The sequence below is a fragment of the Lissotriton vulgaris genome, chromosome 7, assembly GCF_964263255.1.
Source record: "Lissotriton vulgaris chromosome 7, aLisVul1.2, whole genome shotgun sequence".
In the NCBI taxonomy this organism is placed as follows: domain Eukaryota; kingdom Metazoa; phylum Chordata; class Amphibia; order Caudata; family Salamandridae; genus Lissotriton; species Lissotriton vulgaris.
Window position 1 is genome coordinate 1,428,613,849 of NC_141695.1, and position 18,341 is coordinate 1,428,632,189.

Here is an 18,341-nt window from a genome sequence, read left to right on the forward strand (position 1 = left end):
TAAGAAATCAATTTATTTGAGTCGCTGGAACAAATTGTTTCAGTGGTGCATTTTGGAGCGCCTAGACCATTTTTAACCATGCATGTCCAGCATTTTGTGATTTTTGTTGTCTCTTATGCAGCTGTAGCTGGCACCGGGTACAGTTGAAAGCTATTTGACTTCCCTTCTGCCTTCAGCGGTCTTGAACGGCGATCCTTGATTAGGTCATCACTAGTGACACATTTTTCAGAAGGTTTATTTTCTTTGTGTCCTTATAGATTGCTCCTAATAGATTGTTCATCAAAAGCACTATTAAAGCCGCTGGTCTGCCCCACCATTCCTCTACTCCCAGGGGGCCGGGACCGCAGACCATGTACTGTTTTGTCACAAGTAATTCTGAATTTTGAAATCCACCCACCCTCTGCAGGATATAGGTAACCCTGTCTGGGTCCCTGCTGCATCCACATCCTATCCAGGTGCGTGTCTTCAGATTGATCCCCCACAGTTGCTGATTCCCACTTCATTACCAGAGTGCTGTCCCCCTGCACCAGTACCCATGGTGTCGGTCTGTTGCTCTTGTCTCGGGATTCAAGTGGGGCCCTGGTCTCATTTCACTTGAGTGGGTTCAGTGAGTCTCTTGCTCCGCCCACGAACACCATCCCAAAGTTCCAAAAAGGCCATACATCCTCTGGCTGCTCAAAAAATGTATTTTATCTTCTGCCACCACCTGCAGCCTGTCTGGATATAGTAGCATGTAGGGGAAATTTAAGGCAATACACATTTTCTGCTTCACACCGATCATCTTTCTCCTTGTCTGCACCTTTCTGGTGTAGTAAGGGTAAACAACTATTTTCTGGTTATCAAAGTGGACAGATCTGACCTCCCTGGCTGTTGTTAAGATGATGTTACTGTATTTCTAATTGAAGATCTGAGCTATGAGCGCCCTCAGGGTGGCCCTTGGAGGCTGCCTCACCACTAAGGCCCTGTGCGCTCTCTCGACCGCAAACATTAGTGACAAACCCTGGGCGTGAAGTGTGTGTTGGAGCCAGTGATCCAAGAAGGGCTCCGGCACAGTGTGTTCCATCAGTACTGGAAAGCTCAGCAACTGCAAGTTTTTACTGTGTAAGTGCCCTTCAGCCTCCTCCACTCTGTCCTCAAGCATCTTCATAGTCGCCATCATCTTCATATCTGGTCTGAGGGTTTTCACTTCCATCTGTAACTCTCCCAGCAAGTGCTCTGCTGATTTAACCTTGTCAACTACTCTGTGCAAGTCAATTATCTCAACTTAACTTGTGCCCTAAGGTAACTATAACTCGCAACCCCACCATGCAGGGTTTTCTCATCAATAAATTCATTGCACATATTGCAGTGATATTACAAATGGTGTCATAAAAGATGTAATATGGGGGTAAGTAGCAGTGCATGGAGAGGCCACGAGTTACTTACCTTAGGGCATGAATTATAGTTACTTGAGATAACTATAACTCAATCAATCAATCAATCAAACAAAATTTGTATAGTGCCACTTATCACCCGTGAGGCCAGGTGCTTGGAAGGTGCTGCTGAGGCCGTTCCAGAATTTTACGGCCAGGTGGGAGAAGGAGTGGTCACCACTTCTGCGTTTATTGATGCGGGGCATGTGGGCTAGGGAAAGGGAAGCGGAGCATAGTTGTTTGATGGGTTGGTGGAAATTCACTCTGTGATTCAGGTAGTCTGTCCCTTGTTGGGCAGGGCCTTGTAGGCGTGTTTGATTGACACCATTTCCTTAAGAGGAGTCATTGCAGAGACTTGAGGTGAGGGTGATGTGGGTTCAGGAGCTGATATAGATATATATATATATATATATATATATATATATATATATATATATATATATATATATATATATATATTCACTAAAAAAACCATAGGTTTCACATCAGTTATAGTTAGCTGGAAATTTTACTGACATAAAACCAATGAAATTCCACGTTATAGTTAGTTGGACTCACTATAACTTGCGCGCCTGCAATGCACTGCTGATGACGTCACATATTACATCACTCATGACATGGTCAGTGACATCACTCATGACATCACTGATGATACCATCCTTGTGACAGAGTGACAGACCTCCTTTCAGTGTAATATATATATATATCAACTTTTTAAAGATTGCATGTATGGGTGATGGTGTTTGGGTGGGAAGTAGCAGCAGAGGATGATGGAATATTTACAAATATTCAAACATGTTGGGGTAACACATGGGTGGTTTTAGGAATTATAGAATTCCCAATGTTAGACTAATGTTCTGATTTGTTACCTTTGCCTCAAATTGTAAAGCGCTCTGATATCCTTCGGGATCAAGTTCGCCCTATATAAAACTTTATAAATAAATAAATATAAACGCACACACACACACACCCCCAGGTGCCCACACTGGGGGACCTCTTTGAATAGAAACAGCTGGGAGTCCACTTTGTTTTTAAACTTTACTACGGATTTTCTGCAATATTTGTGGCAAAATTTGAAACAAAAAAACATTTTTTTGTCCCAGGATGGGTCCTTCTGGGACCCCAACACCAGGCCTGGAGTGTAAGGGTGTCCCTATCATGCTCCCTTCTGTTTTATTTTATTTTTGTAACTTTTTTTAGGACTCTGGCTAAGTCTTGATTCCTAAGATGGCTGTCACCACTTCATGGTTGAGGTTGTTGCAGTCAATTAGATCTCAGCTTGAGATCTGTCAGGATCTGCGGAGGATCCGCATCCCTCGATATAAAAAGCTTTTGAGCATTAATTGGTCAAGAACTACTGAACAGATTTACACCAAAATACAAAAAGCTCTCTTCAATTCAAATTTAGCTTTATTTGATTTTATCTACCAGGACAGAGCCACCCAATAATCCCACAAGGACTGGGTATGATCAATAACACAATAACAAATTGTCCCCGTAGGAATTATTTATACAATATTCTTCAATATATATTAGTCACCGCAGTGATCTTATAATCATAAAGCTGCAAGGAGATTACAGTGTGATACTGTTATTTTATTTTGTTTTTATCAAAAGTTTTTGTATGGCAACAGAAATACTACACAATGTATACCCTTTGTTTCCTTGTAGTATTAGACACCTTATGTTTTTTTACATGGGGAATCACACTACCATGTGAAAGGATGAAATTACAACATAATCCATTCATTGTGACAAACTACAAACAATGATATAAATGAAACGGTGTCATGCGTCGACGTTTCGGTCCCTCGTTGGTTAAGACAAATCCATAGGACCATCATCAGGACCAGTTGCACATATACATCTAAAAATAGATATAGAAATTAAACCAATCATCCTTGCCTCCTAGGTATCGTCTAATCACCCAAAGGGGAGAGCAAAAAAACCAACATACAAACCAAGTGCCAGTTTATAAACCGCTATCACCATTAATCAAAGTGCAGGACTACCTTATAAAAATCCAAAGCTAAGACCTACATACAGATAAAAGTCAAAAATGTCTTACCAACAACCTCCAGCCGGAGGTGAAGAAGACCAAGATAGACAATGTTGTTCAATCTAGAAACCCAAAAAGTAATATCATCAATCCAAATGTGCGAGTATAGGAGTTGATCAGTGTGTGATAACTAACAACCCAAGTCTCTACTAACAAAAACAGCTTCCAATCACATCCCAAGTTGGCGTCTCAAATGTACTAGTCAATCCAGCAACAGCGACTTAATCACCTGCGAACAAGTAATTCTTTTTTAAAATAAACCATTCAGAAACGAGTCCATTATCTCACAAAACCAACTCTACATTTTCGTGTGCTTAACGAACACAGTATTCACTTACTGGTAGCGGAAAAATAGCATCCGTGAACCTCTCTCGATCAATCGTAATACGAGTGCCGGTCCCGGCTTCCCGTCTACATAACCCTTGAACTCGGTAACGTGATGACGTCGAGCGTGCCGGCATAACAGTTTGTGGCAATGTTTACAATACAAGTTGTTAGGGTTAATTTTGCCACATTCATTCGTAACAGAGTGTTAAAACGTGCCATTTGCACTACAGATCTACTCCAAAGTTGAAGGAAAAGAGATGCTGCCAAACATTGCCACAAACTGTTATGCCGTCACGCTCGACGTCATCAAAAAACAAATAAGACAAATAAGATAAAAACTAAATAAAATAACAGTATCACTCTGTAATCTCCTTGCTGCTTTATGATTATAAGATCACTGCGGTGACTAATATATATTGAAGAATATTGTATAAATAATTCTTACGGGGACAATTTGTTATTGTGTTATTCGATTGTAGGCGTTTAAAATCACAAAAGCATACACAAGCAAAAAAAAACATTTTAAAACATTTGATATGATCTTTATACGTTATCTAGTGCAAAGTGCATAATGTGAATTCAGTTAGCTTACATAGTAATAGTGGCCGAGCAATTAATCACATCCATTTAATTCATTTGCGCTTTTCCTAACTCTGAAAATATTTTTCAGAAAACCAGACATAGCAAAAATAGTCAATATTAAACAGCTGGTCTACATTTTCTCAAACCTGCTTGTTTTAGTAATGGAAGAATCCATTTAATTATTTCCCTTGCATAAAAAACAGAACAGTATCACATGAATGGTAGATTGGGGTGACACTTTATGGCAAGGGCTAAGTTCTCTGGACAATAAACCGAAGCACACAGCAGCAGACCAAGGTTTAGCACATCAACTTTTTCTGTTTCCAAATAACTAGTGGTGCAACCACTCTCACCATCCGCTGCCAAGGATGTCCGCTTCCAAATATCCATGGGGAGGAGCAGGGGACTGCAGAGACCATATCACAGGTCCCGCACCCTACGAATACTGCTGTAATCTGTCTGAACGCCACTCGTCATCCAGCGCACACCGTCCCCCCCCCTTCCTCTACGCCGATTCATTAAGGGGGCCAGGATACATACTCGGTGACTTTCTCAACTCAACATTGCGGCAAACTTGGGACACTACAACAAATACTCTGCCTGGAACTGCACGTCAACTTGATCCAGGAATAATTGGGATCATACTGCGATTATCAATCCCTTAGCACCAGTTTCATAGGTGCGATCTTATCAAGGACTGTCGAATTTGAGTGACCATTCATTGTATGCCCTGACGAAATTCCCAAGGCACGAAAGGGAATGAAACGCGTTGGCTGTGCCTGTGTATTTTAAAAGAAAATAAAGAACACATTAAAGAAAGAACAGAAGACTCACATAATCAATGAACTTTTTGCGTTGTTGACTTCGAGTGCACCTCTTTATTCTTTTCTAAGTTCTCTGGACCAATCGTTAACTTTTGGATAACTGACAAGTCGGTCAAAGCTATCAAACCTGAATCGAGTCAGGAGATATCTATCGTATCCCTTGATACAGCATACAAGGTAGGGTTGAATGTTTAACGTAATCAGGGTCATTTGATGTTGGATTACCGACCCTTTATTCATCTTCAGCTCTGAGAGACTCTTAAGTTGGATAGACAAATTATTTTGAGCTCTTTTCTAGGGATGGTACACATTTTCTCTGGTGAAATATAGTAGTCAGGATGTCCTATGTCATGAAGACATTTTTTAACATAGTTTATCCACGTAATTTTACCAGCATGATCCAGATTCATTGCGTCCCTGAATATTTTTCTATTTAAACTTGTGCTGTTAGTGGTCCATACACGATGCCATAATAATACAGGTTGCATTTTTATAATGTCAGAGACATACGAAATACCCAGCTCGCTGTGACAGTTAAAAAACAGAAAACTATCCGGAACAGCTAATATAAATCTTAAAGAATTTTCCATTCGTTGGAATAGAGAAACATCATGGTAGCCCCACACGCCCGACCCAAAAATCGCAATGCTAATACATTTGGCCATATACATCTTAAGAAGTAAGATTAGAGAAATTAGCGCCGGCAGCGGTTGACTTCATAAATAACAGGCTCCTACTCCTCACCGCCGGGCCCCATAAGCCTGAATTTGCGAATAAAACACCCAGATATGTAAAAAATGTTGTGGAGTCTACCCTATTAACTTCCAGAGAAATGCTGTTACATTTCTTTCTCCCCTTCCCACATGTCATTACAAATGTTTTTTTTAGCATTTAACTTCAGTCCTAAGTTATCCATGAAGCAGGAATGAGTTTTAAGGGCTTTCTGCAAACCCAGCTTCGTGCGTCCCAACAGGACTGCATCGTCCGCATAAACGAACGTAACTATTGGGCATTTACCGACATAGGGGGGATCCTGCGCTGCTCCTTCAAGCTCCTGCTCTAAGGTGTAGGTATATAGGGTAAAAAAGAAAGGCGCAAGGACACACCCCTGTCTTACCCCCTGTCTACGTCAAATGGCGCGGTGCATTCAACATTTGTACCGTAACGCACCTTAGCTGAGACCCCAGAATATAGTTGCTTTAGGAACTGGATTATGACCGGATCAATCTTCATGTTTTTTAATATACTCCATAATTTATTATGTATTACGCAGTCGAATGTAGCAGTTAAATTCCTCTCGATCCAGCTCTAGCCTCCCCCCACATTTATTTGCAAACAAGCCCCGGGGAGATGGTGGTACCTGGGCCATCAATAAACCCGGGGAAGGGGGGCCATTCACCTTCCCTCCTTTATTATTTAAATGTACCTGGCCCACCTAGGGGCCGAATATTATCATCCGAATGCGCGAATCCCGCCGAAAATCTTTTTCTGGGATTCCGCTCATGCAGAATCTCAAGATGGCTGCAAACCTTTTCTGGTTTGAAGTGTTGGCAGCTAATCCGATCTCAGCACGAGATCGGAAAGGGTCGGGGATCCTTTGCATCCCTATATATAGAATTGAAAATTTCTTTAAATTACTCCGCAACTACTGAACTGATTTACACCAATTAACAAAAGTCACCTTCTGGATCAAAAGCTACCTTTCTGCCAAATTTGGTGTAGTTCCGTTCAGCAGTTTGTGCTGTAGCCGTGTCTAAAGTCCTTATGGAAATTAACATGGGGGAAAAAAACGTTTCGGGACCCCTCCCTTTTTCTCGTCCCTTGCTTGACGGATTGCCCAGGAATTTTTAAGGCAACAGCTGAAGTGAGTGGGGTACTAGTTTTGAAAATTTATTGTTAAATAAACTCTTCCTATGGATACTACATCCCAACTTTAACTACCACCAGTAGTGTTTGTGTGTGTGTGTGTGTGTGTGTGTGTGTGTGTGTATGTATATTATATATTTCCTACTGGTGGTTGTCATTAGGTAGTTATAGTTAGCACCTAGTTTCCATAGGAAAATCATTTTTTGCTTTGGCGTCATTTCACCAATCTTCATGACATTTTCCCAAAAAAGTGTCAATGTAAACTCTGTGTTTCATGGAAAATTTAGAGGTGATTCGTACAGTGGGGAGTGAGAAATTATGGAGCAAAATAATGTTAATTCCCATAGGAAAATTTAGCCACAGCTACAGCCCGAACCGCTGAACAGACTTTCACCAAATTTGGCAGGGAGGTAGATGTTCGTCCAAGGAAGTGCCTTTTGCTTATTTGGTGTAAATCCATTCAGCAGTTGATGAGAAATGTAATTTGCAAATTATAATATCTTTGGTCTCGAATCTTGGGGCTCTGCTTCACTGAGTCCCAAAAAAGTGAAAATAAAGAAAAGGGGGAAAGGTAGGAATACCCTGATCCCCAAGCCAAGTCACATCCAGCTCCCACAGGATGCGGGAGCCAGATGGGACTGCAGGGGCCTTCAGGCTCCCCCCACGGTCCCCCTCCCATTAAGGATTATAAAAAAATAAAAAGGCCTCTCCCCAGGGGTGGGGTCCCTGGGCCAAAATTGCCCTTCCCTTTTTATAAAAAAAAAAATATATATATATATATAGGTCTGGCATCGAGGGATAGGGGCCCCCAAGTCCAAAAACGGCCCGGGATGGGGGGCACTCTGCCCCTTCCCTTTGAATTGTGAAAAAATAAATAAAGGCCAGGGAATGGGGTCCGTGTGGCCGAAATCGGGCTGGAAGGGGGTCTGCGTGGCCCTCTCATGTTGGTAAAATATATTTTTTAAAGGTCAGGTCCAGGGGAATGTGGTTCAGGGCCCAAAAAGGTCCAGTGAATGGGGACCACTTGGCCACCCTTCCTAAAAAAGAAAAAAATCAACAACAAAAAATGCCAGCAACTCGCTGGAGGCATGCCCCCTTTCTCCACTACTCTGCAAACGTACCTCCTGGTTGGGGGATGAAGTCCCCTTGGCTGCTGAGGGTGCTTAGGGGCCAGGAAGACCTCCTGTTACCTCCAGTAATCCCCACATAGTGGGATTGTTGAGAGGTGGTCGGAGGCCATGCCCCCTTTCTCGTCCACCCTGCAAACGCGCCTCTCGGCGCACTGCTGGTGGGGGAATAAAGTAAAGGGGGCCGGGTAGGAATACCCTGACCCCCCAGATATGGAGGTGTGGGGCGGTCACAAAGAGACACTGCCGGGGGTTAAAAGCATTTAAATAAATTAAATTTTGCCGTAAATTCACGGGTAGATCTGCAGCAAAATTGAAAAAAAAGATGTGCAGGCTCCCTGTGGCCCACATCGGCCATTCATTTTAATTACAGCTGTTATTATTGTCAATATCATTATTGTATACCAAGTCATCCAGTAATTGTGGCTTGCCTGAAGGAACATTGTCATGTGCGCCCTTGTGTACTATTGGGAATTATGTAGACTGAATTTTTTCAAAGGCACTACATTCTTGTAATTTTCTCTATCATCTCTCCTTTCAGGGATTCCATTTACTATTCATTTGCTGAAGTGTCATCAGATGAGGAGACACCACCCACACAATCAAAAGATAAAGACTTCTACACGTTCTCGAGAGAGGAGTGGATCCTACCACAGAGGTATGAGCATATGTTGTGGTGGAGAGGAGACCAAAAGAGCAAGTACAGGGAAGGGGAGAGGGTACACAAGAAATGCTACATGGGAATATGATGCTCACCCAAGAACGGGAGTGGTTGGAAAGAGAAGGTGTTGCAAGGAGTCTGTTAGTCCACCTATCACAGGGGGCATAGTTTGGGTTGCATTGAAGGACAGAACTTCCGGCATACTCTGCACCTGCCTCTGACTGCCACTTCCCAGCCCCATGCATTGTGCTGACTAGTTCTCTCCTCATAACTGGAGAAGTTTGTCCTATTATGCCTGTTGTGTTACAGACAACACAGAAGAACTACCCTTTGCAGAAGATGGAGCAGTCCTAAGTTGTTTTGCTGGAATTCCAATTGTCTACATCCTGCTATACCTACATTCATTACGCTTGCTCCAATCCAGCCAAAAATACCTCAATCTCATATAACCCACTTTTTTTGTTTTTTTCACATTCCTACTCTTTCTGCAGTATTATTGCTTTATTAATTTCACAGTAATGCTGTTGCTTTCTTCCTCATTGACTGCATTATCCAGTTATCCCCTCATTTTACACGTCAATACGCTGTCTTTTTTTCAGTGCCTTTGCAAAAATACTACTTTCCAGACTTTTTCCTTCTCTCAGTGCTGCTTTTCTCCATTAGATTTTTCCATGTAACAATGGATTAAATTTGTAGCATGTGTTGGCTGCAGGTGCACATGCTATTCACCCTCCTGCCGTCTAGTGTTGGCCTTAGACTTTGCAACTTATTTTTCTCATCGAAGTCTTATGTTGCTGAAGTGATGCCGAAACTCATTCTCTTGGAGTTAAAGCGCATGCTTAATAGCTCCATTGTTTTATTATTTTTTTCCGCAATTGGGTTCGGATGGAGAGCCCCGGAGCTCTGTGCAATTCCAGCATCCTGACGACTTGCGCGGAACGGAAACGAACCGGCACGACCAAACTTAGCACAGCTCTTCGACTTCATAACCGGCAACTGGCTTCTCACTAAGGTGACTGTCTCAAGCGTGTTCCCTCCTCCGCACCACGGAGAATGCTCGACCTCAGCTGATGGAAGGTAAAAAAGACAGACCCTTTCAAAAGTGACAACAGTGCAGGCGAGTATGCATACTCAGACCAGCACGATGTGTCTGCAACTTTTGCTTATCGCCGGAACATAACAAACAAAATTGCACAGCCTGCTACCTCTTCAAAAACAAGAAAACTCTTTGCTCTCAACGCAACTGATGTCTAGGTCACACCATGGAGATGGTGGCATAGGCATAATTCTCGGTAGAGGAAGAACACATCAGCGTAGGTGGCAAGGAAGAAGACGGTGCCAAAGGTGGCGCCATCTTCTGCAGTCCACACTAAATCACATGTGATGATCAATGCACGGAGGAGTGACAGGATAAATCCTAGCCTCCACCTCTGGAATTCCTAGATGATCACACGATTACGAGAACTCGGTCCAGGATGAAGACAACTCCAAAGGCCATGAGTACCCAGGGTCATTAGACCAACAAATACACAACACCATTAGCTCCAAAGCCCACGGAACACCGCTTTGTGTGCCACAGACAGCCCATTGGAACCGAGAAAGGACAACCGTGCGAATGAACCTAAACAGATTCAGGACCAACAGGGAAAAGTGGAAGGTGGCGTACACCTCCCAAAGCCGAATCGACACTCTGTGCCGGCAAAGCTATTGACGCTTATGCAGCCCTTGACACTGGTCAACCCATCAGCATCACTCACTGCAGTGCTGGAAAAATCTCTGTATTCACGCAAACATACCCCACACACATCATCAGTGCAGACGTCCAAAAGGCTGTTGATGCTGGATAGTGGATCAGCTCCACCAGAGTATCAAACAAAGAGAACCCATAAAGACTTGCCAAATAAGAAAGCCCATGACAGTCAACACTGATGCAGAGGGTAATGTCTTAGAAAACCTCCAAGGACTAATGGACAGAAAATGCCATTTAAAGATAGACATTTACCTGAAAAAGCAAGCAACAAACGGACGAGTTAGAACAGTCTTCAATCTCCGCCTCCTCCAAAGAAAAAGATAATGGAACACAAACCCACTAGCCCTATGCCTCTTCACACATTACCACAGTCCGTGTCACTGTTGTCCCCACACTCAGGCGACATAGACATAGACAGAGGGAGCCCTACACATCACACTAATGACAATGACTTTCAGAGAGTGCCCCCAGGTAGTACAGACCATTGGGATGCATATGATGTTGTTCCTCCACACTGTGGCATCGATGTGCCAGTCCCAGTCAAGGCATCACCACCAGTTAACACCACTTCTTACCATAGAGTTTTACAGCTTGCCACTGACTCGCATAATGTCCAAACGCACACCACAGAGGAAGAGGGTGATATTTTAATAGAAACGCTCTCCAAGACTGAGCGTTCTGTTCGATATTTACCGGGGATAGGGTCAATACTCAGAATATCTGAGATATTTAAAGAATCAGTTAGGTCAATGGCATTAACACCTCAAATAGAACGCATGTACAATCCTTCTACCAATGATCCGCTCTACATTATGGGACACCCTACAGCTGATCCCCTAGTGTTTACAACAGCTAGGAAAAGGACAGCCTCCCAAAGTACAGGTGACACTCCTCCTTCGGACAGGGAGGGAAAGCATATAGATGTGGAGGGGAAATGTGTGGCAGTAGGACATGCCAATCATTGGCGCATGCCAATTCAGTAGGCCTGCTGTCACTTTAGAACAGGGCTACCTGGGATTACATGGAGGAGCTGGTACAATATTTTCCTGAAAAATATCAACAAAAAGCTGAAGATCAATTTCTGAGGATTAGAAAATCTCTAATAGGTGCGCCCTGGACAGTGCGTATACCGCTGGTCGAGGAATTAATTTCCCAGTTATACTACGCAGACCTACTTGGCTGCACATCTCGGGATTTAAACCAAAGGTTCAGCAACACCTCATAAACTACCTTCAAATGGGGAACACCTCCTTGGCCCTGACGTGGATACTCAATTAGAAAAAAAAGATACAGAAACTGAAAAATCCATGGAGGCATTGCAGTCTACAATACCTAGACAGCAGTTCTTTTGCAGGTTGGAGAACAGGAGTGCAGCCAAAACTTCCACCGCTGACACTTGGTGTTGCCAAAAGCAACAAGTACACCACCGGAAAATTGCTAGGGGCCACTATAGAGGAGGATATAAAGGAGGTAGCCAAAAAAGGTAGCAGTAAAGGTACTCCTGGAAAAGGAGCCTCTTCTTCTAAACAATGGCTCCCCACAAATTACCCCCGATCACACGCCACCTGTTGAGGGAAGATTGCTACAGTTCCACCAACAGTGGCCGTAAATAACATCTGACCAATGGATGCTGTCCATCGATCAGCACGGTTACTGCTTAGAACACAGTTCTCACCCCCCAAACATTCCACTACGCTGACAGACCCTCAACAGCTTCACTTTTGCAAAGAGGAGGGAAAAACTGTGTTGTCAAAAGATGCCATTGAACCAGTTCCAAAAGGACACCTCAGCAGAGGCGTGCTTTCCCTATACTTCTTGATCCCCAAAAAGTACCAGATTGCTGCCCACTCAGTCATTACAAATCCTTTGTGACCAATGTAACTCGAAAGATTGTCCTCCTCAGAACAGACATGACAGCAATGAGAAGACTGAGGTGATGGTGTTTGGGGGTAAAGAAAACATCTGGTCAGCCAATTGGTGGCCTGACTCACTTGGAACATGCCCTTCCCCTACAACTTCTGCTAAGAATCTCGGGGTGCTGATAGATCATGCCCTTGACCTAGGCAGCCAGGTGAGCAGAACAGTCTCCACCTGTTGGGGCTTGATCCACACCCTACGCAGGATCAGGAAATATCTCTCCTTCCAGGCAAGGAAACAAATAGCCGTTGCCCTCATTGGCTCGCGCTTGGACTACTGTAATGCGCTGTATGCTGGACTTAATAAAGGCCAGCTTCAGCGCTTACAAGTGGTCCAAAACGCCATAGCCAGATTTGTCCTGGATGTTCCCAGATGCTCCTCGGCCACTGCAGCCAGGAAAACGCTGCATTGGCTGCCGGTAGAACACCGAATCCGGTTCAAGGTTCTTTGCATGACCTATAGAGCCATCGCCAAAAATAGCGATACCGGAATAGGGTCCATCATCTCCCACTACATCCCCCGTAGGAACCTGCGTTCCTCTGGGAAACTGCGTCTGACTGCCCCCCGTGTACGAAGAGCCAAATGGGGTGGCAGAACCTTTTCCACTCTTGCTCGTAAGTGGTGGAATGAACTTCCTCTGGACCTGAGATCTCTCTCGTCCTTACAGAATTTCCGTACTGCTTTAAAAACTCTCCTCTTTTGGCAAGCATATATGTAAGGTCTCTTGTCTTCTTCCTGATCATTCTCTGATCATTTTTGTAGGCGCCTTGATACCTGCGGGTTACTGTTCTGCGCATTATAAATCTCATTTCAATTCAATTCAATGTCGTACATACAAAAAGAGGGGGGGCACCCATTCGATACAACTGTCTTGCTTAGCTCCGGAGATTTGGCATTGTTCTCTTCACCATCACATTCTCCGTCTAGCAGAATATCTCCCAGAAGTGGACAATTCTGTGGCAGACCTGCTCAGCAGGATGCAGCAACATGTCCACTAGTGGGAACTCCATCCACTAGTCCTATAAAGCTAGTTTCAGCATTGGGGGGACACCAGACTTGGACCTGTTTACCACAGCAGAAAACTCAAAATGGCAAAGCTTCACCTCCAGGTACTACCACCCACAGTCCCTAGGTAATTCACTGTGGATGAATTGGTCAGATAATTGCCTTAGCTTTTCTGCCTCTCCCTCTCATTCGTTATCTTGTCAGGAAACTCAGATAAACCTCTATTTAGATGATCCTAGTAGCTTCCACATGGGCATGACAGCCCTGTTACACAACACTTGTGAAACTATCCCTAGTGCCTCCAGAGAGGCTTCCTAACACCCCAGACCTTCTCACTCATTGCAGCGGCAAAGTCAGGTATCCCAAACAACTCAACCCCACAATTTGGCTCCTGAAGTCATAGAGTTTGGATACTTATAGCCACTTCCAATGTGTATGGACATTCTTAGAGGCAAGGGACCCAACAACTAGAGCCTGCTATGCAGCTATATGGAAATTGTTTATCCATTACTGTATGGATCAGCACATTAACCCTTGTGCTCCCACAGAACAACAAATAGTAGGTTATCTACTGCACCTACAAAAGTCAAGGCAAGCATATACTTCGATATGACTGCACTTTGCTGCAATTACAGCTGGTCTGCAAAATTGTAAGCACCAGTCCCTTTTCAACATACAGGTCATTAATGCTTTCATGAATGGTCCTAAAAGAATAATTCCTCCACGAGCACCACCGGTCCCATCATAGAATTTAAATGTGGTACTTAAAAGACTAATGTCCACACCTTTCGAACGATTAAATTTCTGCCTACTTCAGTTCATGTCATGGAATGTTGCTTTCCTAGTGGCTATCACCTCACTAAGAAGGGTTAGAGAGTTACGTACCCTTTCCATAGAAGAGCCTTAATTTCAAGTTTTCCAAGACAAGGTATGATTACAGGCAAACCCCAAGTTTTTCCAAAAGTCATCTTCCCTTTTTACTTAAATTAGACACCTGACCTCCCTGTGTTTTTCCAGAACCAAAGACAGTTGTGGAAAGAGCACTTCATACGCTGGATGTCAAAAAAGCTCTTATGTATTACATTGATGAGACTAACCCTTTAAGGAAAACACAACAGTTATTCATTGCTTTTTCCAACTCTAGAACAGGAAAAACATTTTCCAAAGCAGGAATTGTGCAATGAGTTGTAAAATGCATACAATATGTTACAGGAAAGCCAAACCTTGACGGCTGTCAGTGCCCAAGCACATTCTACTTGAAAGAAATCTACTTCTATGGCTTTTCTAGGGAACATTCCTAGGGCTGACATTTGCAAACCTACATGGAACAATCCACATACCTTTATTAAGCACTATTATGTGAACATCCTGTCCAAGCAAAACAGGCGCTTGTTGGCCTAAGTGTTAAAGACTTCATTCCAGACATCTGCACCATCTGATGAGTACACCCACCGCGAGAGGAAAGTCTGTGCATAGCATGTGTTTCTGGAGCCAACACATGCTACAAATAGAGTGTTACTTACCCTGTAAGCAATATGTAGCTATTTTTCATATTAGCAGTACACACATATTATGCTTAAGCCTTTCTATATCTCCACTTCTCTGTATAATGGCAGTAAAAAATGAATTCAGAAACAATAAGGCCTTTCGGCATGTGCATTCACCTGAAGAGGAGGAGTATTGACGTTAAGTTAGTGACTAAGACTTTGATGAGAAAAACAAGTTGTAAAAGTCTGAGCCCAACACTAGATGGCAGAAATGTGCCTAGCATGTGAATTTGCAGCACTACACGCTACAAATAGATGCTTATAAGGTAAGTAAAATACTCCTTTTTTTTTAAGTCAGACATTTCTGTCCCCCTCCCAGGCTTAGGTGTTGGTTTCATGTGGTATTCTGATAAGCTCCTTCTCTGATCAGTGCGGAAACCTAGAATTGCAAAGCCTCACATAACCACACAACCGCCTTGTTTCACAAAAATTGCTTGGAAGGCGGAGATCTGTATTTTTATTGCAATTTTTTTGATTTGCTGATGTCGCATGCACGGTAAATACATCTCATTGGCCTCAGCCCTCTGAGATATATGATGTTCGAGGCATGTGAGCTGTGGATCGCATGCTTTGCATACTTCTGCCATCTAGTGTTGGATCCGGATGTTTGCAAGTTGTTTTTCTTTAAAGACGTCTTTCAAGTCTTGAGGTAGGTGACTCCTCCTTTCACTGATAGTGCGCATGGGCATTGACTCCATTGTTAGATTGTTTTTTTCCTCCATCGGGTTTCAACGTTTATTGCTGCGTTCCAGTTTCTAAACAATTTCTTTGGGTTCCCCTCTGTGCACAATCCACTCTACCCACGTCAGTATTGTTTTGAACACATATCCCACTTCTCTGTGTTGTGTATTCGTTGCAGAAAACCTCTATTTTTGATCAGAAACCTTCGGGATGGCCGTCCGGCCAACCGTGTTGGTCCACCTCAAAGTTGATGGAACGGACTTCATTCAAATTCTGTCCTCTGTGCCACGCCAAGTATCAATGTGTGCAACTTGTGCTGGTCTCCGGAACACAAAAAACAGGACTGCGACGTGTGCAGATCGTTTCGATCGAAGAAAACGCTCCGCGATTGTCTGACTCGACCTCGCGAAAAAAGCAGAGTCAAAATGTCGAATACACTCCGAACATCTTCGGTGACGGATCCGAGCACGAATTCGACGCACCAGGGTCCAAGGGAGAAGAACTTGCATCTATACCGGAATTGGACTCCGAGATGGAAGGAGACTTGCCACAAGGTCAACGTCTTGTGAGTACCGAACACCCATTGCCCCAAAATCCACATCAGCCCAAACAAGAGGCTTCGGTTCCGCCCCCGCCTTCGGCCCACGGTCGGCACCGAGATGTTTCTGGCGGCCGCCCTCCGACTCGGTACCGAAACATGTCACTAAGCCTTCCGACTCTGGATCGAGTCAGCCAAAGTCTGGTACCGAGTCAAAACCTTCAAGCTCAAAACCGAAAACCGCTTTGGAGCCAAAATCATTGATACCGAAATCAAAGACTCCATGAGGAACCGAAACCTTCCACATCAAAAAGTCCTTACACCCCCCCACTAAAATCCTCGGTGCCGAAATCGATAAATGCTCCTCCAACGCTGCAGGATCCGATTTTCACCACCCCAACACCCAAATCGGACCCAAAACAAACTTTAGACAAATCCAGATACAGGACTTGTTTTTACTGAATCGCCTCAAACGCAAACCTGAGTCACAGGACACCTTTTATCAGATTCCTTTGAAGAGGAGGAATGTAGGTACTTACCCCTCTCCTCCCCCCTCCACCACGTTCCACTGCACCATCATCTCCAACTTTGGGGCATTTACTCGTTACACCAACTAACTCTCCACCACCACCTGATAATTATGGAAATGGGGGGACAATATCTTACCAATAGATCCCTGGAAAGATTGCAACAATGATTCACCCACAGATAATGACCCAGATCTTAACGCAGCAAAGCCTTCCCCTCCTGACGACAATGGAGGATATCTAGCATTATTTGCTAGAGCTGCAGAATCTCATGGAGTAGTTACTCATAGACTCTCTAGAGGAAGATTTCTTTTTAGAAACGCTCAGTAGCACGCAAAAGGCTATCCAGACTGTACCTATGCTCAAAGGTATGATGAGACATGCCGATTATATTTTTAAAGACCCTGTGCGTGCTCGTATTCTCACCCCCCACAATTGACAAAAAAATAACCTGCTCCCTCTGATCCAGTCTTTATTAAAGGACAGTTATCACTAGACTTCTTGGTTGTCTCTAATGCCCGTAAACGGGCCAATTCACAAATACAGGGGATGCTCCCCCTCCAGACAGAGTCAAAACTATTAGACGCCTCTGGTTAAAGAGTAGCCACCAAACAGCAAATCATTGGTGCATTGCCAACACCCAGGCCCTATTAGCCAGGTATGATAGGGCACACTGGGACGAAATTGAGCAATTGCTCCAATATCTCCCAGATGAGCACAAAGCAAAAGCGTAAGATTTAGTCCAGGAAGGGAAGATAGTGTCCAATTCCTCAATTAGATGCGCTTTAGATGCTGCAGATACCGCAGCTTGAGAAATCAACACTAGTGTGTTATTAAGGAGGTGTGCATGGTTGAGGATTTCTGGTTTCAGACCTGAAGTCCAGCAGTCTATTTTTAATTCTCCATTTGACAAGGAACATCTCTTCAGGCCCGAAGTAGATAAGTCATTGGAAATAATGAAAAAAGATACAGAAGTAGCCATGTCAATGGGAGCCCTGCATTCTCCTTTTAATCGTGGCTCTTTTCGTCGCTCCTTTTTCCGTGGAGGGTCAAAAACTGGTCACAATATCGAAGAAAAATATCGAATTGACAGAATATCGAGCTTTTTATATAGAATGGACAGAATATCGAATTGCCAAGATATAGTGGCGCCAAATATCGAAATTCAGGTAAGAAATATCAATTTCCATAATATTGAAGTTGGTAATATCGATAGTCCTAATATAGCTGTTAAAAATATCGATTTTTTTATAGAGTTTTAAGTGTTAGTTTACGCGTTAAAAGTATGTAATATTTTTGTAATGTATGTTTGAATTTTTTTAAAGTAATGAATTTTATGTCATGTCATTTTTGCGTAAGTTGATACCATAGCGGGTTGTGGGTTTATAGGGGAATAGGGTGGGAAGTAATTTAATAATAGTAAATGAAATATTCATTTTTAGGGATTATTAATTATTTTTAATTTAATTTTGCGTTTATGTTCTGTAGCGGGTTGTGGGTTTATAGGGTAATAGGGTG

General features: G+C 43.3%; 1 protein-coding gene across 11 annotated transcripts in view; it reads left to right on the forward strand.

Moving 5' to 3' along the window:
- The window catches only part of LPIN3 (lipin 3), a 428,785-nt gene that overhangs the window by 257,855 nt on the left and 152,589 nt on the right, over positions 1–18,341 (forward strand). For all 11 annotated transcript variants that reach the window (XM_086932215.1, XM_086932217.1, XM_086932218.1 and 8 more), the window contains one exon: positions 8,739–8,855. In XM_086932215.1, coding sequence (XP_086788341.1) covers positions 8,739–8,855 — 117 coding nt within the window. The remainder of the gene's footprint in view (positions 1–8,738; positions 8,856–18,341) is intronic.